Consider the following 23,829-nt stretch of genomic DNA (forward strand, 5'->3'; position numbering starts at 1 on the left):
GGTTGAGATTAGATCAAAAATGGTATCGGTTGTCAGTTGTCACCATTTTTATGGTATAAATTGCATTAAAACACATTTCCATCATAGAAAAGGACGAATTTATACTTTTCACAATTGCACTCAAACCCCTTCCATTCTTCAAAATTTTAAAATATGCTTCGCAATTTAATACTGCTGGTTTAATTGATAACACATTTGGAATCGTACTAAAATTGCAGTCTAGTGATATTTCTAAAATAGCATGTATGAATCAAGTTGCTGCAAAATTTTCACTAAAAATAAATGAATGTGTAAATTTAATATATACACACACGTGATACAATCTTTACAATTTTGATAATGAATTCATAAATAAGAGTTATACAAAATTGAAAACCTAAGTGAAGTTATTTTTTTGTCCCATACTCCCTCACTACTATATATATATATATATATATATATATATATATACAATCGTATCTATCTACTTATATTTCCATTTAGGGTCCGTTTGATTAGACGGAAATTTATGATGGAAAGTGAAAGCGAAAGAAAGTGAAGTGAAATAAAGGAAAATTTAGTTTCCTGCATACATTTGATTAGCAAGCAAAAATTTTAAGAAAGTTAGGGAAAATATTATTTTATTAGTTTGGATAGCATGAAAGGGAAAAGAAAATGATTTACTTACCAAAACTACCCTCATGATTTAAAATATTAAAAAATTAATTAATTTTGTGTTGGATGAATCATCTTTACACCCAATTATTTATATTAATTTTTAGCAATTAAATAGGAAAATAATGGATTAATAATAATTATTATTATTATTTATATTTATATTTAAATTAGACAAAGTAAGGAGGACTACATTTTAGCTGTCAGATTCTTTTTATTTTTTGTTTTCAATAATAATTATTTATATTTATATGTAGAATATAATTCATTTATTATAACATACTCATGTTTTATTATAAAATAATGGATTATTAATTATTATTATTATTATTATTATTATTATTATTATTTATATTCATATTTGAATTAGAAAAACTAAGAAGGACTGCATTTAAGTTGCCAGATTTTTTTATTTTGTGTTTTCAATAATAATTATTTATATTTATATGTAGAATATAGTTCATTTATGATAACATACTCGTATTTTATTAAATTATTAAATATATCTTTTTTTAAGCCCCCTTTAAGAAACATTAAATGGCAACTCTGGGATAAAAATTGTCATGCAAAAGTAACATATTAATTTTATAATTCTTTCTAAGTAACCAAACTCCCAAAAATAAAATTTCTTTTCCGTTTCTTTTCCTTTCTACCTACTTCACGCTAACCAAACGAACTTTAGGAAATTTTTTTTTTTTTTAATTTTAAAAACCATGAGATTAGACTATCTCTCCAATGTATGACAAGTAAGTCTTTTTATTGAATAACTATGTTTAGGAAATTTAGGTTTTAATTTCTTAACCGTAGTACCCTCTTTAACTTCAGTTATGCTAATGAATAAATTTGTTTCATTGAAATAGTAAGTGGCATTTGCTGCCCAGAATAAACCATCCACCGAGATCAAATCGGATCACAAATTTTATGTCTATTGTATTTCAAAATTTAGAGGTCTAATTTGAACAAATTCGATTGTGCATCCCCTAATATTTGTAATCAAATTATACATTGAAACATGAATTGTAATAGTAGTATGGGTTTCGGATTGTCGGAGGCAATGTTATTTGGCAAATACCATTCATATATCTCATTCTTCAAAGTGTTAAATATTTTTTATAAGCATTTTCCTAATGACAATGAGGTCGTACCTTAAATCGGTTTAATAATATAATAGTATAATTACTCTCTCCAGTACGTGCAAGTGTAAACATAACTATAGTGCCAAATGCCAACAAAAGGATCTAATTTCTTGTATAGTACTAATCAATTATTAATATGAATAATGGGTGTGACTTAAAAATATAAAAATAAAAAAATCAAGCAACAGCAGCAATCTCTAATTTATTATGAACAATAATTAATATTTTATACTGGCCCACAATTTCGGTTGAAATGATGGGGAGTAAGAATCATAATCCATTTAAAATCTAGCATTAGTAGTGGAGTTGGTTTAATGGTTGTTAAATAATGTAGTTCTTCGAATTCCTAAGCAAAATCTTATTATTATCCCGATACTTGGTTGACAAATAGTATTACCCTCGCCCCCACTTTAAATACTGTTTTAAAAACTGCAATTCACTTGTTTGTAAAATATGATTTTTGAAGATAACATTTAAAATGAAACAAATACTAGAGTGGTTTAACCGAGAAACACTGGAGTCAAATGTTGTAAAAGTTTTAAGATGAAGCAATGAGCTGGACGGTTGAAGGGTCCTGATCAGCTCAGTCTCACATCCCATCAAAGAAAGATTCCAATGAGTGACCACGAATATCGTAGAAAGGGAGCTCACTGCACCGACACACCACAAATATATTTGGGTACCCCTAAATGACGAGAACTTGTCCTGTTCTTTCAAAACCATTCTTTCAAAACCGAATACTCATGTTTGCCTGAAATGACAATAATAACATTCTACTTTTACAATTACAGTGTATGGACCAAAATATTTTTGTAAGAATTCTAGGGGCAAAATTGAGTTTTTAAATAATCATTTTCAATTGGTAGTGTCTTCTTGGGCTTAATTGTTGAATCAGCTCATCACCCGAAAAAAACTTGTAGCGGTTTTTATAGAACTATTAAGGAGGATTTGATTACAAGTTCTAAATTATTGGGGGCTAACTAAACTTAGCAAGTGTTAAAAAAACATTCCATTTCCTGGTTTTTTTTTTTTCAATTTCCACTATCCAATTTAATGATTTGGATTTAAAATAAAAAAAAATAAAAAAAAAGGTTAGTCCAAATGTTTATATTATAATAATAATAATTAAAATAAAATAGCCTTCTATATATAATCTTCCAAAGGTTTCCAAAACTCTCCACAAAAATATATACACATATATACAAAGCCACTACTATTCTATAATCTTCTCTAATTTATTAATTTTTACAAACTCTTCAACAAAGGTCTTTTATATTATTAAAGTGAAAACAAGATAACAGAAGAGAAATAACATGTGTAGTGGAATTTGTATTAGTATTTTCGTTTTAGTTTTTTTTATGCCTATTTATTTTTTAATCCTATTTTGAAACAAGAAAAATCAATTATATCCGTAATTCTATAACACCTATTTTTGTGCCTTATTTTACTAACCAGGCTTGCAACTGTCACGTCTCTTATTCTAAAATAGTATAAAATCTATTTCTTATCAAATTTTAGTTTATTTCAAATGGCAGTAATAGAATTCCATTTTAATTACAATCAACTTCTTTTTTCAATTCCAATTTCAAATCTCATTTTATTATATAAAAATAATGTTATATCCGAGCATATTCGTATTTGTATTTTTTCTTTTTGATTTTTTTTATGCCTTATTTTCTTTTATCATTTTTTAAACAAGAAAAATTAATTATCTCCGTACACGTATATATACAGTATTTTTAGTAACTGTATATATATGCTCAGAGGTGTCACATCTCTGTTTCTAAAATACTAATACAAAACCTATTCAAATTTCAATTTATTCCAAATGACAATAATAAAATTCCATTTTAATTACAATCAAATTCTTTTTCCAATTCCAATTTGAAATCCTAAACGAATTGAAAAATGACTTTTAAAGAAAAAGATTAAAAAAATTTAGGCTTAAAAAAACCAAAACGAAAAATACAAATACTAATACTTTTTATATAAATAATAATAAAAAATTTTGATATGTTATTTCTCTTCTATTCTATTCTATTCTCTTCTCCTCTCTTGTTTTCATTTTAATAATATAAAAGACTTTTGTTATAATAAGTTTGTAAAAATTGATAATTATAGAAGATTATAGAAGAATAGAGAGTTTGTATATATGTATATATATTTTGTGGAGAGTTTTGGAAACCAAATTTTAATTATTGTCCAATTACTATAAATAGGTCCAATTGTAACAGCAACCTGGTGAGAAGTTTGAGGAGTGGGTGAGTCTTTTATTTTTAATAACATATGGATTGAGAAGTTTTCTATGGAAGTTGAAGTTGCTGGTAGGTATATAAAGTATTTTGGGGCTTTTTTGAAGAGTAGGTATATAAAGTATTTTGGGGCTTTTTTGAACAGTTTATCGTGCAGTACGGATTATGGTCTGATTGCCAAGAATGCTGCCATGTACAAGGTCTTTGCGTATTCCTATCAACATGTGCACCTCTTACTCTTAGTAGATAGAGAGGCGTGATTGAATAGGGACCAATTGATAGAACATTTTGATTGAGTAAGAGAATGCAAGATGCTCTTTCTTTTACTATTTGATATTGTCTGCGACACATAAGAATCCAGAAATTGCCATAGAAATCACAACCAGAGTTGGAGATTTTCTTTCCTACCAAATAAAAGCTAAACAACCATGGTCAGAAACTTTCAATTCCTTTCTGAGGAGTTTAACAACTCTCCATACTCCAGTCTGTACAGATACGAGTGGAATGAGACCTAAAATACTCATTGTTGTTATTTACATGCATAAATGTATTGTTTTTTGTCGGATAGGCTTCAAAGCTGAGTTACTACATGAACAATTACCAGCTAATGTAGCCACCAATCAAGCAACAAGGTTTTTTTGAAGTCTGTCATCGTCGGTATGTAGGTTGGGGTGGGTCCAAAGGGCCCCACCCAAGTCGGTTTGTAGGTTGGGTTGGGTCCAAAGGCCCTGCCCAAGGAAGTGCCGAGTTCCAAAAAAAAAAAAAAACTAACTGAAGTCAAATGGTAGTATCACTTTCACTGTAGAAAGAAAATGAAACTTTCCCCAAAAGGGCAGCATAATTGACATTGGTTTCTTTAATAATTTTCCTGAAACTGCGCAACCACATTGCATGAGTGTAGAGCAGGCAAAGTAACATAAGAAAGTAGGTTTCACCATATTGATGTCCGCAAAGGATGTAACATAACTATTTATAACATCAACATGCCCTTGTCTCAACCCACAATAAGTCAGACAAGCATACGTGTGCATTCTAGCTCACTCTATTGCCCACTCATCCTATTTTACTGCTCCAAAAGCTTAAGGTGTACGAAAAGTGTAGCTAAAACAATGTTTTGCAGACAATGTCACGTACGATGGTTCCATGATCTCTTTATAGGTAATCAGATGCATATGAAAATCCATGAAAATATTTTTTAAAGGGTGTCCAATTTTGCCATGGGTTAGCCGTAAACACGATATCTACATACACTGGGCAAGTTAATGAGAATAGCTTTAGATTCAACAAGATAGAACCAAACCCCGAAAATAACAAATAAAAAACAAAGTATTTCATAAATACATGAATGCAAAAGATATTTTTTTTTTGGGGGCACACCAATGAATTGTTGTTTGAATTTCCAACTGCAAGGAGGAAAACTTCACAAATCTACTCACTACGGCATAGGTTATGTGATTTTTGATACATTCAAAAGAAAAATCACTGTTTTCAAAGCACCAACACCCTTCATTTCGACATTTTGAGAGCCTCCATGATATATCTCATAAGAAATCATTGAAAAAGTGGAAACAATTAAACTTGAAACAGCTTGACAGATCTGAAGAACTAATATCTAATGACCAAGAAAATATATGGAAAAAAGGGGTGGGGTCAAAATAAAGAGTTCAATTTCCATCTTGATTAGGTGGTTCAACCAATCTCACGCTACGAGGAAGCATAAACTCAGCAAATATTGGATAGTGAGAGGATGGATAATGCCCATCAATGTTGTCACTGACCACTTCACATGAAACAGGAATCAAGGATCTGCCTCTAAAAAGAATCCAGTCCACATGTAGATCCTGAGTTTGACGATCCCAGCAGAGGCAAAGAGCTCTGAAAATCAACTTGAGAAATTCAAGGGCTCCCTGCTTGTCACCTAACAGAATCAGATGCATATGGAGTAAGGCTAGCTCGTCAGGCTCTAATGCACCCTAAAGCAGTATAAACAATGAAAATGCAGTACCTTTGAAGCCGTGATAAGTGCGTATAAGAGAAACATTTTTCCTCACCCGAGCATTTGGCCATGCATCCCTCATATCACCAACAACTCCATGCTCTCTGTAGGCAGGGTAGTGAGCACAACCATGACTATCTAGTCAGTCCCCTATCAGAAAAAGAATGAAATATATTCCCTGTTCTATTATGAAGGTTATGTTAGGTACTAGTACTATGGAAAAGAATAAACAAAAAGTAATATCAGAAAACTCCCACTACTAATGTAGAATGTGAAATATATACATATATATCTAATTAAAATGAATGCAGGTGCTTGAACCCGGTTTTGGGGGTGGGGGGTGAAGAAAAAAGAATGGAAGTGCTTGTAAGAAGTTTTTTCCATGAAAGCAGGAGACTCATCTGTAAGCATTCATGCATTAATTCAGCGAGAGTAGCATAGCATCAATATCATGATAATAATAGCTTAGCCAATAGCATCCATGCATTCCTATTTTTTTGTTTTTTAGTTGAAATTAGTATCAGTGGAGTTGTTTATCAAATCATGGAATGGTATTGAACATGAAGTTTTGCATAAAATGCAATGAAACAGGCAGGCATGGCAGGCCCATGTACTGGAATGCGGCATCAAACAACAAACACACTTGCATGGAGATTCTCCTAGAATAAGCATAAACTTTTATAAAAGAGTATAAATACCCTAAACATGAGAGCAGTAAACAGTTCCCTGAATCCATTTCCCAGATCTACTTTTCTATAGATAATGGTTTAGTGTTTTCCTTTTTCATGGTAATGTTGATACTGAAAGCTACACTTTCACATTTTTTAAAAGAGTATAAATACCCTAAACATGGGAGCAGTAAACAGTTCCCAGATATACTTTTCTATAGATAATGGTTTAGTGTTTTCCTTTTTCATGTTAATGTTGATACTGAAAGCTACGCTTTCACATTTTTTAAAAGAGTATAAATACCCTAAACATGAGAGCAGTAAACAGTTCCCTGAATCCATTTCCCATATCTAGTTTTCTATAGATAATGGTTTAGTGTTTTCCATTCTCATGGTAATGTTGATACTGGAAGCTACATTTTCACATTTTAATTTGTCTAAAGTGCAATAACATGATAAGTCTAGCATATTAATATCTATGTGGCACATGATACCTTGATCTCCCAAGAAGAAAACGCCCTGTAGTTGATTCCTTCTGAGTGTTAAATCCTCCACAGTATACAACCGCCAAGCTGGGAGGCAAGGACGCAATGTGCTGCCATGTGAGTAAAGCACTTCGCCTGCGAGCACGAGGGCTGAATTGATCCAAGTTTGTATTTACTATCTGAAATGAAAAACCTGGTGGTTCAACTCCTCTAAGTTGGAATGTGTAGACATTTGGTCAAGAAAACAGAGATTAAGACAATCTTCTTATCAGAAACACAGCCCATTGAAACATAATATTAAGCGGGCACATCAATGTAAAAAGGATATTGCCCATGTTGCAATACATGGAACTTCAGACCCCCATGATATACTTCCAGGAACTGAAGGCGACTCCGACAACCAGAATGTTCCACCTTCTAGCAATTCCACCTTCACTTGATAAAAGAAACGAATTAAAGATGATCAATTAAACTACTTAGGGAAAGAAAAAATAAAAAATTAAACCGCGTTTGGTAAATTGGAAATGACCTGCTACCTTCTCCTTGTCATAGAAGATGGTGCAATGTTCATCTGAAGTGTCTTCAGATCCTTTTCTTGAAATTCCAAATTGATCATAACCTAGAGGATTGAAGAGAACAAGTCCCACCATTAGTAAAGTTTCTCAATTATAGAAGGAAAATTTTAAGGGAGTGGTTGGACAAGCTGTGGTAATAAGATCATCCCACTTGTTATCCATGACATTAAGAGACAAAATTGCATTCATTAGAATGGAGTTACTACAGAACATCTGAATCATCTCACCACAAAAATTAAAACATTATTAAAATGATATTATTTCATGAAATTCATCAAATGATCTTCTATATCATACAAAGGTGCATTTGCAACAGGTTCATAATGTCACGGAACAATCATACTACCATCACAGGTTCACCGCACCAAGTTCTACATTGGCCATTTACCTACCATAACCCCCCTACTTCCTCCAACCTTCAGAGATGCTGTGTAAAAGATTAGACGCTAAGCACAATGTAATGAGAATTAAATGCATAAACTACTATCCTAAAAGTATTCAAACTATTTGCGTGAGTAAATTATATACTTCCACCGAAACAACAACCCTGCAGACCCTTTACATCCGAATGGCGACTAAAATAAACATTATGCAGGTTTATGGGAAATTAATGCTCATTGACTGAAAAGACTGAACCTTATCAAACTTTACAGAAGATTAAGTTCTGGTCCAACGTCTACATCATTATTTAACTAGTGAGTAACAACTGATGAGATTCAAAGAAATTCTGTCAGCTAAACCACAGATCCTCATAAAGTTGGCATAACTTTTTTGACGTCTTTGATTTAGAACATCAAATAATCAAATGCTCCTGAATTACATAAAATCATAAGCAAACAGCGACATTATTGAGAAATATGATGATATAAAGCCTACAAAATTTAAGAACATATAATATTGCTTATTAGACCCTACAGATTTAATATAAATTAACTCCACGCAAAGGATTATGAAAGACTTGAATTTACATTGTTAAATGCTAGAACAATATATATCTGGCTGTATCTCCAAGCCACAAGAATTAGTTGGAAAAGTAACGTCCATGTTAGGCACCAGCCAATCTGTATCTTTGACTTGGATGCAAGTGTTAGCCACAGTTAGCAAACAGAAGCTCAAACATCACTTTGTTGTCCAAAGAACTTCGGAGCCACTGAGATAAGAGGACACCAGTTTAATCAACAGCATTTTCTAAACATAACTGAGACAGGGCATCGTGATATAAGGTAGTTAAGAGGGCATGACTAATAAATCACAGTATGAGCCAGACCACCATATGTCGATCCTCAACATCATAGAGGCATTAAATTTATTTACCTAAAGCCCTCGATCACTTTAAGCTGAAGATATATATATATATATGGTTCTGGCTAAAGCTTAAACAAAGTCCAATACCAATAGATGTGTGTATGTTTGAGTTCAATGCAATAAGAGATGCAGTAAGAAACACAACAAATTCAAATTAAGTTTTGATTTATATCTATCCTTCAAGGAATATAACACATACAAATGATACACCCATGTCCCATCAGGGCTTAAACCTTGCAACTTCCTATTGAAGATGATAGGAGATATTTTCAAGCTAACAGTTCCTGGTATAATAAAAAGGACATAATTTTGAAAACTTTCTTCTGATTTAAAACAAATAAAAAGAATAAAGAAAAAGATGTGATGGAGTCCGCGTCTTTCTTTTGCACATCCCACACTTCCCGTCTCTCAATATCTCTTTCTCTATTTACATGTAGATAGAATGATATGTATCAATAATATATACAAAAATACAAACACTCTCTTGACCCTGCAAACTCCCATTTGGAACAGTTTCCGTTCTCTCAATAGCTATATCTCTACTAAATAAAGTCTTTACCAAAAATCTGGAATCAGCTCAACAAATTGTGAGTTTGTCAGTACCTGGAAACTGCAACATTTTATCTAGCTAAATGATTGGCCATCATGCCTTCTCTCAAAACCCTAACCCAAGTTTCTTTTTACCTTCCTCTTGTCAATTTAACATCTTCAGCTTTGACAGAATCAATCATCACTGTATGATCCAATCATTGCTTACGAGCACATCTTAGTCAATTGAATTTCATCTAGCCCTTAATCATTGTTACCAGCTACCCTTTAAGGAATGCATTTATTTCTTATTTTATCACTTCTTGTCTTTCCACTCACCAGTCTCCACGTCCTCAGTTCACATGGCCACTCTCACTCGATATATATATTCACTATTAATCTAACATTCTATAACACTAAAGTATGCAAGCCTTACAGAAATTGGAAAAGAAATTGTGTAATCGTTCACCACATAATGCTCCAAAGCATTAATTCACTTCATCCATCCAACTTAATTCCACAGGCAAAGTCCTTCATTATCTCATTCACCTTAATGATGTTTATCGAAGTACTAGAAATCAGTCATTTTTTTTTTTTTTGGAAAATCCAGCCATTGATTTATCTCTTTTGGATAGGCAGGTGTGAAAAGCCAGTAGCCACTTTGTACAAAAAATATCAAAAGTTAGGTTTATAACTAGTCCGCCTCTCCCAACACCCCTGATTAACAAGGACCACACTGGATAATGGCCTTTGGTTTTTATTTTTCTTTTATTTTCCCCCACAAAACCTCTTAATTTATAAGCTCTCTGTTTGTTACTTAAAAATCAACCTTTCCCAACTAGATTATATAAGCAAACAACATTCATAAATGAATAACAATTAGAATGGTGATAAGTTAACCTCTTTAGCTGAGACCAAAAAGAAAAATATCTAAACTCAAACCTATTCACACAAATAGTTTTAGATGTGCATGTAAGTCTGTTTAGCCTAGAATTGCGCATCTTTAGTAAGATCAGAACCAAAATTACCATAAACATGTCAGCATATATATATTGGACTAATTGATTACAAGAAAGTGTGATCCTTTTGTTCCTTGCATAACAGCATATATTAAAATTGACATTCAGCTGCGTTCATCTCCAGTGCTAAGTTCAGAAACGAACCGATAGACTCTACACATGAATAAATCTCTTTTATTTAGGGTTTCAAGCATGCGGGTTCAATTTTAAGAATGGAATAAGAAATCCAAGTTTCAACCAAAACAAAGAAATGAACTAATATACATTTTCATTTGAAATAAAAAGGGTTATTTGCATAGCCAAAGAACAGCAAAAGTAATACAAATCTTACCTGGCAAGCCCTGCTGAAGATACTCTAGCTGTGACTTCACACCTAAATTCCAAAAATGAAAACAAAATAAAATAATATTAGAGAAAAAAAAAAAATCAAACAAGTGTATGTGGACAATGTAATAAACAAAGAAAACTAAGAAACTATATCACTGAACCCAGAGTCAACATTTAAGAGAAAACCAAGATTATATTTTACAGCCAAATAAATAGAAAATTCAAAGAGAAAAAATCATTGAACCAAATCTTTATCTAAAAAGAAACAAAACCCATATCCAAAACAAAAATCATAAAACACCCAGATCACAAATTTGAATAGAAGGCACAACTCTTCAGGCAATTAGATCGACAGAGGAACATACCTTGTTGGGTACAGAGTATCATTGGGGAATAACTGGTTATAACGCTTAGACACAAATCTCTCCTTTTCTCCCATGAATCTGGACTGTCCTCTGGCTGATCTTCAAGAAGATTGAAGGTCATTACAGTAAGAGAAACACTCATTTTCTATATCTCTCTCTACATGTAATCGATTTTTATTTCTCCGTCTAAAGGATCATTGATGAATATAGCAATTGACGCTTTTTTGGAGGGACCCAAAGAACAAAGTTATTTTGTTCTTAGGGCGCTTTTTTCTTCATAGAATCATGGCTGAGTAGAGATCTCGTGTGTGAAACAATTTTGTTCAACGTTGGACAGCTTTGATTCAAAGCTTAAAGAAAACAAAGGTAAATAGTGGTAGTGTAGTACTAGAAACATTAAAACCGAGAACAGCGATGGGGTTTTTAACTCGCACGTGCAACGTTCAAAACAAAGTCCTGTGCAGACACGAATTTATTTAAATTTATCGATTTTTTTTTTTTTTTTTTTTTTTTTTTTGTCAATATAAAAATTATGAAATTTTAGTATCTTCAAAAATTCAAAATATTAATATTTCTTTATTTAAGGGTAAAGTACAGCCACACTCCCTGAGGTTTGGCAAAAGGATGCTCAGAAAAAACTTACCTCTTTTTTAGACAAAGACATCCCTTGAATGTTCAAAAATGAACAAAGACACCCATTTACATGAAAAATTGATCAAATTACCCTTTAACTGTTTAGGAGTTTTTTTAATTTTACAATTTAATAAATTGGACTAATCTACACTCATGAACAATTTATATTGTTCACCTTTTTTTTTTTTTTTTTTGGTTATTTACTTTATAAATGTCCCAACTTCTTAAAAATGTAGATGTCTAAAATGATTTTTTTGATCCAATACATATATTTCAAATAAATTATATTTTGTTATTACTTCTTTTATTTTTCTTTTTTATTTTTAAATTAAGATGCTTAATTCTTTCATCTAAAATAAATAAATTAATCTCTTTTCCTTAATAATAAAAAATATGGTATCAATATAATTTTATGCATCTTAAATTATATATCAAATATTATGCATTTCTCAACATAAAAGAGAAAAAAAAAAAATAAAACAAAGGGAAAACAAAAAACAAAGGCATGCGTAAAGTTATACGGGTACCTATTTTCTTTTATGTTGGGAAATGCATAATATTTTATATAAAATTTAAGATGCATAAAGTTATACTGGTACTATATTTTTTATTTTTAAGGAAAATAGATTGATTTAATTTTTTTAGATGAAAGAATTAAGAATTTTAATTTAAAAATAAAAAAGAAAAGAAGTAATAACAAAATATAATTTATTTGAAATATATGTATTGAATCAAAAAATCATTTTAGATGTTTACATTTTTTAGAAGTTGGGACATTTATAAAGTTAAAAAAAAAAAGTGAACAATATAAAGTTTTTTTTTTTTACTTTTTTTTTATGGATAAATTATTCATGAGGGTAGATTGGTCCAATTTATTAAATGGTAAAGTTAAAAAAGTCTCCTAAACTGTCAAAGGGTAATTTGGTCAATTTTTCATGTAAATGGATGTCATTGTCCATATTTGAACCTTTATGAGGTGTCTTTATCCAAAAAATATGTAAGTTTACTTTGATTGTCGTTTTGCCAAACCTCAGAGGGTGTGGCTATACTTTACCCTAAATTTTAATTTACCAATACTTATTTGCATTCTACTCCTCTACTCTTATATTCTTTTAAATTTTTTGAAGTCTGGTCATGAGGTATGAATAATATAAATTTTGATTTGAGAGTGTTATCTGAACATGGGATCAGGTTTGGTTTAATATTAGAATCATTTTTACTGAATTTGGATTTTAATTCTAATTTTAATTCTAAATATGCATGGCATTCACATGAATATGAACTCAATGAACTCAAACTTACTTCTATGGGCTTCAAAAATGTTTCATTTGATGTCCTACTTTTGTAAAAGCAATTACAGTTTTCTGTTATTTTATTAAAAAAAAAAAAGAAGAAAAAGATAATATTGTTGTACATTTATTACTTTTTACTAAATTATATTTGTTTCCACGTCTTTGGACAAAAACTTTTGTACCGAAAGAGGGACACTTTTGTGTCCCAACTCACTGTTGTCTTTAGGCAAAGATAATTTTGAGAAATGTCTTACCATAAAGCTTCACTGGAAATCTTAATAGAATCAAATCACAAATTAATTTCCTTGGCTATATTCTTGCCCGAATTGAAACTCCTCTCTGGATGGTCAATACATAACAACCTCCTTTGGTTGGTTGATAATTAGGAAAACATAAAAACCAAAAATAAGTTGGAGATTTTAAGACCATGGACCTATTTGGTGCTAGTGGTACTCTTAAGCATTTGTCAGTATATGGAGAGTATTATACAAATAAATGTGGTGGTTATGAATCTTACTGCAATAAACAACAATTCATGAAAATTTTGAAGTCCAAACAGAGTACTCCTCTTATTTTCTCTTGTCTAGGGATAACTGAAACTCCTATACAAAACATTATTTGCATTGCTTCATTGAAGAACCAATTAGTAGTTCATGGTGAGAAAAATAAGCTCAAGCCCCCAAGGAAGGACAACATATCAAGAGTACACTTACAGGAAAAGGGGATAACACTGAAAGAGAAAAATAAGAGTCAGCTTATCAGGATCTATTTATTTATTTTGGTTAAAGTAAGCAAGCACAGACCCACTATGCTGCTACCTCAGTGGGGGCATAAACCCTCAGCTTTTTAAAATCAATTTTCCCATATCAACAACGTCACAGTACAAGAAGATATCTGGTATCGTTGTAACATAAACCAAGAGCTAAGTGTATATACGAGTGCGCATTAGTTATAAGAAGTTTAGTGCTCGGAAGATCAAAAGGAAAAACAACCCACAAAATCCAGGTTTCCTCAAGATACTGTTTAGCCCCAAATCCAGTCTAAACAAAGACAAAAGTGCATTAACAGTATTTTATCTTGATAATACCTTTTCTACACCTTGGTTACAAGTACGGGTGGCAAATTTGGGCAGGGTCATGTTTGGGCAGGTCTAATATGAGTTGTGACCATTATTCAATCCGCTAGTAATGAATAAAATATGGGTTGGATCAACATGAAACAGGTCAATCCGTCATGACCCACCAACCCATTTTAAGAAAAAGAAATATTATTATTTTGGATAATCTCATTAGTATAGTTTTTTTTTTTTTTAGATGGATAAAAACTTGTAAAAATATATATCCATAATTGTAAATCCTTCAATTTATTTTGATTTTTTTTTTAAATTTATATTATTTTATATTATGACTAGGCATGCATGAAGGTAAGATATATATACATATATACATATATATATATATATATGAAATCATTTATTAAGCTTTTTATAAAATAAATAATTAAATGAATAAATTGAGTATTCCTATATATATAATACACGAATACATTGTATATGTGTTGTAGATGTAGCATAGCAATACTATAGTACTACAAATAATTTTAGAGAGAGAGAGAGAGGATTATGAGAGAGAATTTTAGGATCGTGTGTGAGAGAATTTTAAAGAGGAAGACGAGGTGAATTTGAGTCAAATAAATTATGTAAAAATGTGTTTATTATATAATAGGTGAAACATGGGTTAAAATACGTGACCCGTATTCAACCCATTTAACTCTCTATAAAAATGTATTGAATATGAGTCATCCATTTTGACCTATATTTTAAAATAGTTTACCCAAATTCATTTTTAAATGAGCTATATGGACGGGTTGGTGAATCATGACCCATTTTATCACCCCTGGTTACAAGCATATATCAACGCATCCGCAAGTTTATGTCTTCCTTCAGCATCAGTGTTGTTTACCTGCAATAGAGATTCAAGCCAACAAAACATTTTTTTTACTAGATTAAATGAGCAACAAGAAAATATCTCCAAAATTTATATGTACAACGCTAGATGTCCATTAAATCCAACTAAAGTTAATGGTTCAGATGAATAATGTGTCACCTTTAAATAATTTTCTTTCTCTTTTTCTTTTTGAGCTTTTCTTTGTATGAAAGTAAGCGACTGTCTGTGAATTGTATTGAGCTACAAACCCTTCTTATCAGAGATGTTGTATAATCCAGGTCGTTCGCATCATCTTCGGTATTCAGACAAACAAGGAACATATTAGACTACATGGTTGTAGGTGCAAAATTTCGCTCAACCAATAATGATTGAGAAAAATAACACAACACACTCAAAAAACAATAAGAATAAATAAGAACAGTGTATAGAGAAGCGTAGAATTGCTTGATCCTTTTATTGGAGGTCTGAGCCCCTATTTATACATAAAAGGGTGGTCGAATTAAGGTAGGACTCGCATTGCTTGTCCTCCAATTCTTCCTATACAGAGTTTTTTTACAAATAGAGTTTTTCCCTTGTATAACTTTTTATACGTATTACTTGCCTTGTACAGAACTTCCTATCTCAGAATTTTCCTTCTACAGTAAATCCTTCAACTGGTAGGACTTGTGCATTCTTGAATAACTGGGCTGAACATATTTTGATCCGGCTGGGCTTGAGTAACGGACCGGATGTTAAATATTAACAAGTTGGGCTGATGACCTCTTGATTCGGCCTTGATGGAGGTTGGAGGACAAATAACGATGGTCTTGGGCTGTAAATACCCTCCATTTGGGCTTGAGCATGATGGGCCTTATAAGTCCTTGGAATGTAGATATGTGTAGTGGTGACGTGTGCGCTTTTGATTGGAGGGAGTTTTTTTCACTCCACAATGGTGTTTGTGAGATGATGGGCCAAGGGATGAAAAATCATGACGGTAAACATAAACCTCACCAAAAGCAAACGTGTAAAATAACATGACATCAAAACCAAGAAAAATAATCATTCCACGTAAGTGGGTAACCAGAGGCCAAGTATGACATTAAAAGCAAAATGGGAATGTTATTTACATCAGTCTTATTACTAGGACTGTAACTCGGGCTGGGCCAGCCCGAATTTACCCGAGCCCAGTCAGAAATTTTTAGGGCTTGGACAGTGTTTTTTTATTCTAGGTCTGGGTTTGGGCTAGATATTCTGAGCCCGAATTAAATTCGGGTTGGGCTTGGGTTGATATTATATAAAGCTCGAAACTCAGCCCGAGCCCGAAAAGAGTATATTTATTTTAGAACTATATTATTTCACAAGTGTATAATAGCTTAGTTGGTGGTGTGTTTGGGATTTTTCTTAAAGGAATGTTGTTTGAGTCCTTGTAGCTGCACAAATTTCTTATTTTTTACATTCTGAATACAGAGGCGTGGGCTCATGGGCGGGCTTGAGCAGGAGAAGTTAATTATGGGCTGGGCTTGGGTGGCTGGGATTGGGCTTTAGGCGGGCTCGGGCTGGGCTTGGACAAAAGATTTTGTACATGAGCTGAGTCCGAATTAAGTCTCCAGCCCGCCCAACCCGCCCGAGTTGCAGCCCTACTTATTACTAAGGAATAGATTAAAGCTGTCCGGCACAAATCAACAAAAAAAATGCTGACATTGTCTAGTCTCTGACAAAACTTGACTGCAAGGTGAACAGTCTATCAGATTCCTGCCAATTGGCCACGAATTATCTATCTCTAGTCATTGCAAGCTTGACAGACAGAGAAATAACAATTGGGATAGTGAATATGGGTGCACAAAAGAATCAAACCATTTTTTTCGGTTCTTACGGTTTCAATTTCGGTTCCGATTCTGATTCTGAATTTAAAAATCGTGTACATACAGTTCCGGTTCCGGTTCCAGTCCGTGGGAACCGATAAGAACTGGAACCATATATATATATATATATATATATATATATATATACGGAACCGTATTTAATTTTATAATAAAAAAGAAGTAAAGATAAGGCTGGCTGGATCTTATGGCTTAGACAATAGACACGTAAAAGGTAAAAATAAATTTTGCCCTAAATCTCTCACTCTCTCAGTATTGACGAACCCTAAGCCAACCCTCGCCTTTGAAGTTTGACGACTCTGACCTCTCAGGCTCTCATCAGTCATCACCTTCTACGGTTCTCATCCATCGGCAAGACAGTACTGACGAACACCAATGAGTCGATGCGATCCTTAACTTTGTAAGTGATATCTCTAATTTGTGCAACAACTTCTTTCACATTGTCACGCATACCCTCTAAATCCTTGAGAAACTGCCGGAAGAACTGCATCTCCTCAAAAACCCATTCGATTTCTTCCTTCTCGATTAGTTTCTTCTCATAAACCTTGAGAAGCAATCCCATATCAGAGTTCATTAGCTGCATCATGTTCTCCAACAGAAAATTACTACGCTGTCCAGCATCTCAATCTCTAGCTCTCTGGATTGATGATATATTAATGATCTCCCTTGCTCCTTTCAATTTCTTTCATCGATTATATCTCTCGTGGGTACTAATTTGCTAATTATGTCACTAATTAACCAGTTGTTAACTGTTTGGTAAAACGGTTCTCATGGAACCGAGCCGGAACCGAACCGTTTCTACGGTTCGGTTCCATACTTTACGGTTCCAGTTCTGGTTCCGTTTTCAAGGAACCGTCGTGAACGGTTCCTGTTCCGGTTCCGGCCGGAACCGTGTACACCCCTAATAGTGAATCATAATCTCTGAATATCTAAATGTATTTTTACTTTATTTAATAAATGAGAATCATTAATATATAACACATTTTCGGAGTTAGTGACAGTCTCTCTCTCTCTCTCTCTTCTTGCAACAAAAATAAATAAATAACTACTGAATGGTGTTGACAACAATATTTCCGGTGAGATTGGGTGATTTTTGAGGAAGGAAGATTGAGATCGATATTGTTAAACTTTCTCACGCTTCTGAAACATGTTTCTTCGTTGTTGGAGTTGGTATTTTTCAAAATATGATTTAAGTATACCACACACTATAATATTACTATTTAAATATTATACATAAATATAATATGTGTATATATATAATTATTATTATAAAATAATAATCTATATATATAATATCTTATAAAATAAAACAAAATAAAAGAACTTGGAAATAAGTCGAGGTTAGAATTTGATTCTATGCCCTTAAGACAGATTCGCCCCATTATAGTGCTAACGAACTCAGTGGCGTCTATCTCTCAGTATACAACAACAACTTTTAGCACTACAAACCAAAGGAATAAGTGAACCGGCTAGGTGTAGTACTATTTGACTATAACTCGGACTCGAAGTGACTGACTAAACTTAAACTCGGAGTGGCTGACTAAGGTTCAAACCCAAAGATAAGGGTTCGTACCCACAGACAATTATAGAAGAAGAGAGATGAAGGAGAGAATTCAAAAGTAGAGAAAATGATTCTAAATTGGAATGCTTTGGAATGAACCCAATGGGGGTTTAGGCCTCATGGTACCTTTAGGTTTTAATATTTTTTCGATGTGGGATAAACATTTCCTACATTTTGCAAACCCATTTAGGCTTATCAAACACCTTACTTTGGAGTTAATTTCTCATTCACCCGGAAACAGATTTAAGAAAGTAAATATACTACGTTTATCTCCTTGTAGAGAGGAACGCGCTCGTTTATAGATCCGCAAACAATTCTTAACAAAATCTATTCAAAATCTCATCCAAAGTTTATGTTTTAAATGTTCCTGTTTCCAACAATCCCCCACATTAATGAAAATTTGCATAAATTGCAAATGAAGAAGATACAGACACTAGAGAAAGTACTATTGGAAAGTAACTGCATCGGGATAGGTAGCTTTTGGCCTTGAACCTTTCCTAATGTATTATTATCGGATTTACTGGCTAACTAGTGAACATGATGCCATGAACTGTTCAGCTGTTGATGTAAAAGCAAACACACAGTTCCTTCTCGCACAAAGTCGGTTCTCATAGTTGTGTTCATATGGCCCTAAACAACTCCTGGTATTTCATGAGTGCTCTCGAAAACTTAGCCTTAGAGGTTCTCATAGAAGCGGCCCCACTTCACACTCATATAGGTAACTTCGATCTTATTAAGAGTATCCTACTATACCCCACTTGAATTTTTAAGGTATAAGAGTCCTTAAAAGCATATCTTATCCTAATCATCATTGTAGGTCGCACTGTCTTATTATAGAAATGGGTTGAAGATTAAATCTTCCCAATGTTTTTGGTGAGCCATTCAAAATTTTTGTTGTCCCTTTGAACCTAGATATTTTGTGATCTCCAGTCAACTAGGTTGTGTTTCCATTAAGATGACTCGTTAGTTTTCGGCTTTAATCCCATTCCCCTCGATGAACTATACACTTGCTCTCTTGTCAAACCTTTTATAAACGGATCCGCTAAATTATCTTTTGACCTGATATAATCTATTGAGATTATCCCACTTAAGAGCAATTGTCTAACGGTATTATGTCATTGATGTATATGTCGAGACTTACCGTTATACATATTACTTTGTGCCCTTCCAATTGCTGATTGACTATCACAATGTATACATATAGAGGGCACGGGTTTAGGCCAGTATGGAATATCTTCAAAAAAATTATGAAACCACTCATTTTCTTCACCAGTTTTATCCAAAGCAATAAATTCATATTCCATAGTGGATTTGGCAATACAAGTTTGTTTCGAAGATTTCCAAGATATGACACCTCCTCCAATAGTAAAAACATAGCGACTGGTGGATTTAGAATCCTCCGTATCTGATATCCATTAGCATCACTATATCCTTCAAGTACTGCTGGATATCTAAAAAAATGCAATCCATAACTTATGGTATATCTTAAATATCTTAGAATCCTGATTATTGCAGTCCAATGGTTCTTTCCTGGATTACTTGTATATATACTCAATTTATTAACTGAGTATGCTATGTCTGGTTGTGTGCAATTTATCAAATACATTAAGCTTCCTATAATGCGATAATACTCAAGTTGTGATATGCTAGGACCAATATTTTTCGATAAATGAAGATTTACATCAATAGGAGTCTTTACAAGACTACTATATTATTTATTAAACTTTTCTAATATTTTCTCAATAAAATGAAATTGAGATAATACTAAACCATCTAATATTTTAGAAATCTTGATTCCTAGTATGACTTCAGCTATGCTTAAATCTTTCATATCGAAATTTTTGGTCAACATCTTTTTAATAGTTTTGATTATAACATCATTATTATCCATTATTAGCATATCATCCACATATAGGCACACAATGACATATCAATTTTGAGTTTTTTTCACATAAACACATTCATCACAATCATTAATTCTAAAATCATTTGATAACATCACTTTGTCAAATTTTTCATGCCATTGTTTAGGTGCTTGTTTTAATCCATATAAGGATTTTACAAGTTTGCACACTTTCTTTTCTTTTCCTGGAATAATAAAACCTTCAGGTTGTTTTATATAGATTTTTTCCTCTAATTCACCATTCAAGAATGCAGTCTTAACATCCATTTGATGTATTTCTAAATTTTACAATGCCACAATAGCCAGTAATAATCTAATGGATGTTATTATTGTGACTGGTGAATATGTATCAAAATAATCCAAGCCTTCTTCTTGCCTCTATCCCTTAGCAACAAGCCTAACTTTATATTTATCTATTGAACCATTAGGCTTCATTTTCTTCTTGAAAATCCACTTATACCCTAAAGGTTTAGTACCAGAAAGAAGATCCATCAACTTCCAAGTATGATTTTGCATTATGGATTCAATTTCACTATTTATGGCTTCTTTCCATAAAAGAGCTTCAAGAGAAGACATAGCTTCCTTATAGTTTTGTGGCTCATTCTCTAATATATATGTCAGAAAAACATGACCAAATGACTTAGACGTTCTAACTCTTTTGCTACGTCTAGATCATTCCTTATTTTCATCATCTATAGACTCTTGGTCTATATTCTCTTGTATATTGCTATTAACAATATCATGATTTCTTTTTAAAGGATTTTTACAAAGAAATATATCCGCAAAGAAACAAGCATTCCTTGACTCAATAATTGTATTGACATGGATGTCAGGAATGTCTGATTTATGCACAAGAAAACGATATGCACTGCTATTTTGTACATAGCTTATGAAAATACAATCAAAGGTTTTTGGTCCTATCTTAACTTTCTTAGGAGTAGGAACCGCAACCTTAGTTGGACACCCCCACACTTTTAAGAATTTATATGAAGATTTTTTACCTTTTCATAATTCATAAAGTGTCACATTTGTTTTCTTTTGAGGTATTTTGTTGAGAACATAATTAGAAGTAAGCAAAACTTCCCCCCACAAATTCTGTGTTAAACCATAACTTATCAACATAGCATTCATCATTCTTTTAAGGTACGGTTTTTGCGTTCAGCAACACCGTTCTGTTTAGGTGAATAAGGAGCAGTAATTTAGTGAATAATACCATGTTCTAAGCAAATGTCAGCGAATGGTGCTTCGTATTCACCACATCTATCACTTCTAGCCACCTTTATCTTCTTACCAAGTTGATTCTCAACCTCATTCTTGTAATGTTTAAACATTTCCAATGCTTCATCTTTACTTCATAACAAGTATACATAACAGTATCTTGTGCAATCATCAATAAAAGTAATGAAATATTTTTTCTCTCCTCTGGTTGGCACATATTTAAAGTCACAGATATCATTGTGAATTAATGCTAGAGGTTCAATACTTCACTCTTTTTATTCTTCTATCCAGTTTCCACTACGTTCACCTTTGACACCATTGAAGAATTCCCGGCTTTCTTTTCAGATGTGCGGTTATCTTCTTCAATTCTCAGCCTAACAATCAGGTCTTCGAGCCCCATTTCCTTGCGCTTATGCTTCAAGTAGTTTTTGAAATCTTTCCAAGTAGGTGGTAGCTTTTCAATGATTGAAGCTACTTGAAAATATTCACTTAAAGTCATCTTCTCAGCATGTATCTCATGTAGGATTAGCTGAAACTCTTGCATTTGGCTCATGACTGTTTTGGAGTCTATTATTTTGAAGTCCAAAAATCGTCCGACCACAAACTTCTTCAAGCCAGCATCCTCAATTTTATATTTCTTGTCGAGTGACTCCCATAGCTTTTTAGCAGTGTTCATTGGACTATACACATTATATAGAATGTTGTCCAATCCATTGAGGATGTAGTTCCTGCATAGAAAGTCTTTATGTTTCCATGCATCAACAGCACCAAGCTTTGTAATGTCAGTTTCTCCCTCTTCTAGCACTAAGGCAGTTTTAGCTAGGTACTTGCTCAGATTTAGAGTTGTAAGGTAGAACATCATTTTCTGTTGCCACCTTTTAAACTCCGCCTCATTAATTTTTTCTAGCTTTTCCCCATGACTGACGAACATTTGGCATAGTAATATTTGTACTTGCCATTCGTCTAATATATATTAAATATACAAACCACAATTAAATTTACAGAAATAAAAATAACAACAATATTTAAATAATTAAACTATAGTATAAGCAGGTTATGTCTTAAGATTGTCTTTCAAAAAATGGTCTAAGTATACCATACACTATAGTATTACTATTTAAATATTATGCATAAATATAATGTGTGTATATATATAATTATTATTATAAATAATAATAATTATATAATATCTTATAAAATAAAAGAATATATATATGGTTTAATTGTTTAGGATGAGTATGGAGGGATGGGTATATATATATATTGATATATATGTATATATATGATTTAAATAATCAAAGATTATTATGGGTGGTATTATACATAGTTATATAATATATAATATATGTGTATGTATATATATATCATTTAAGATGATTAATACTCCCTTTGTTCCAATTTAGATGTCGCTTTTGGGGAGTAGGAATTTTTAAGGAAACATGTGGGGCATGCCTTGTCTCCTTGGAAAGTTACTAATTTGCCCTTATATTAAAGTTTGAAATTTTAAACTCCAAAGACATATATGAAAAGATGTAAAATATATTGTTTGAAAAAGGAAAGTAGACAACTATTTTGGGACAGACCAAAAAGGAAAATATGACATTTTTTGTTGGGACAGAGAGAGTATTAATTATTCTTATTTTGTATATCTGGATAGGCTAGTTATTAAAGTAATGTTATGCTTATGAAATGTTTATGTGTGATTTAGTTCATCGTTAAGTTTAAAGTTCGTACATGACTGAATTGTTGAATTGTAGACATGTTACCAAAGCTTAAATATATGGCTTAAATATTTGTATGAATAAAACAAATACATAGGAAGTATGGATGAGTTGCTAATTAAAAATATAAATATATATACTTAATAAGGCATGATTGAGTTGTCAATATATGGTTATTGTATGTAAAGATTGGATTAAAATTAGATATCCTTAAATTAGAATAATCTAATACTTACAAGTTAATGTATTATTTTATATATATTAATAAAATAATATTGGTGGAGACATGAATGATTTGTCAAAGCTTATACATGAGTTATGTGATTTAAATAATTAAAATTATTATTAGGTATGAAATTAAATAAAATATTTATTTAAATATAATT

The 23,829-nt window shown here is 32.2% G+C and overlaps 1 protein-coding gene across 1 annotated transcript; it reads right to left on the reverse strand.

The window, feature by feature from the left end:
* Window positions 1–5,301: 5,301 nt before the first annotated feature.
* Window positions 5,302–11,681, reverse strand: LOC132279720 (uncharacterized). Its single transcript, XM_059781753.1, has 7 exons — window positions 11,311–11,681; window positions 10,950–10,991; window positions 7,728–7,810; window positions 7,519–7,621; window positions 7,201–7,414; window positions 6,048–6,142; window positions 5,302–5,960 (listed from the first exon to the last, which is right to left on the reverse strand). Exons 1-7 carry the CDS (start codon window positions 11,450–11,452, stop codon window positions 5,707–5,709), a joined length of 933 nt encoding a protein of 310 aa, XP_059637736.1. The 5' UTR covers window positions 11,453–11,681; the 3' UTR covers window positions 5,302–5,706.
* Between the last annotated feature and the right edge of the window lie 12,148 nt (window positions 11,682–23,829).

The sequence above is a fragment of the Cornus florida genome, unplaced genomic scaffold (genome assembly GCF_030987335.1).
Source record: "Cornus florida cultivar Cherokee Brave unplaced genomic scaffold, ASM3098733v1 CherokeeBrave_3.0.0_Hap2_Chr10, whole genome shotgun sequence".
In the NCBI taxonomy this organism is placed as follows: Eukaryota; Viridiplantae; Streptophyta; class Magnoliopsida; order Cornales; family Cornaceae; genus Cornus; species Cornus florida.

What these genes read in the sequence shown, in the direction of transcription:
- LOC132279720 (XM_059781753.1), bottom strand. Translation starts at nt 11,452, where the DNA reads ATGAGTGTTTCTCTTACTGTAATGACCTTCAATCTTCTTGAAGATCAG. An exon ending in GATACTCTGTACCCAACAAG is followed by an intron (nt 10,992 to 11,310) that starts GTATGTTCCTCT and finishes TTTGGAATTTAG; the next exon opens with GTGTGAAGTCACAGCTAGAG. An exon ending in CACTTATCACGGCTTCAAAG is followed by an intron (nt 5,961 to 6,047) that starts GTACTGCATTTT and finishes TGATTCTGTTAG; the next exon opens with GTGACAAGCAGGGAGCCCTT.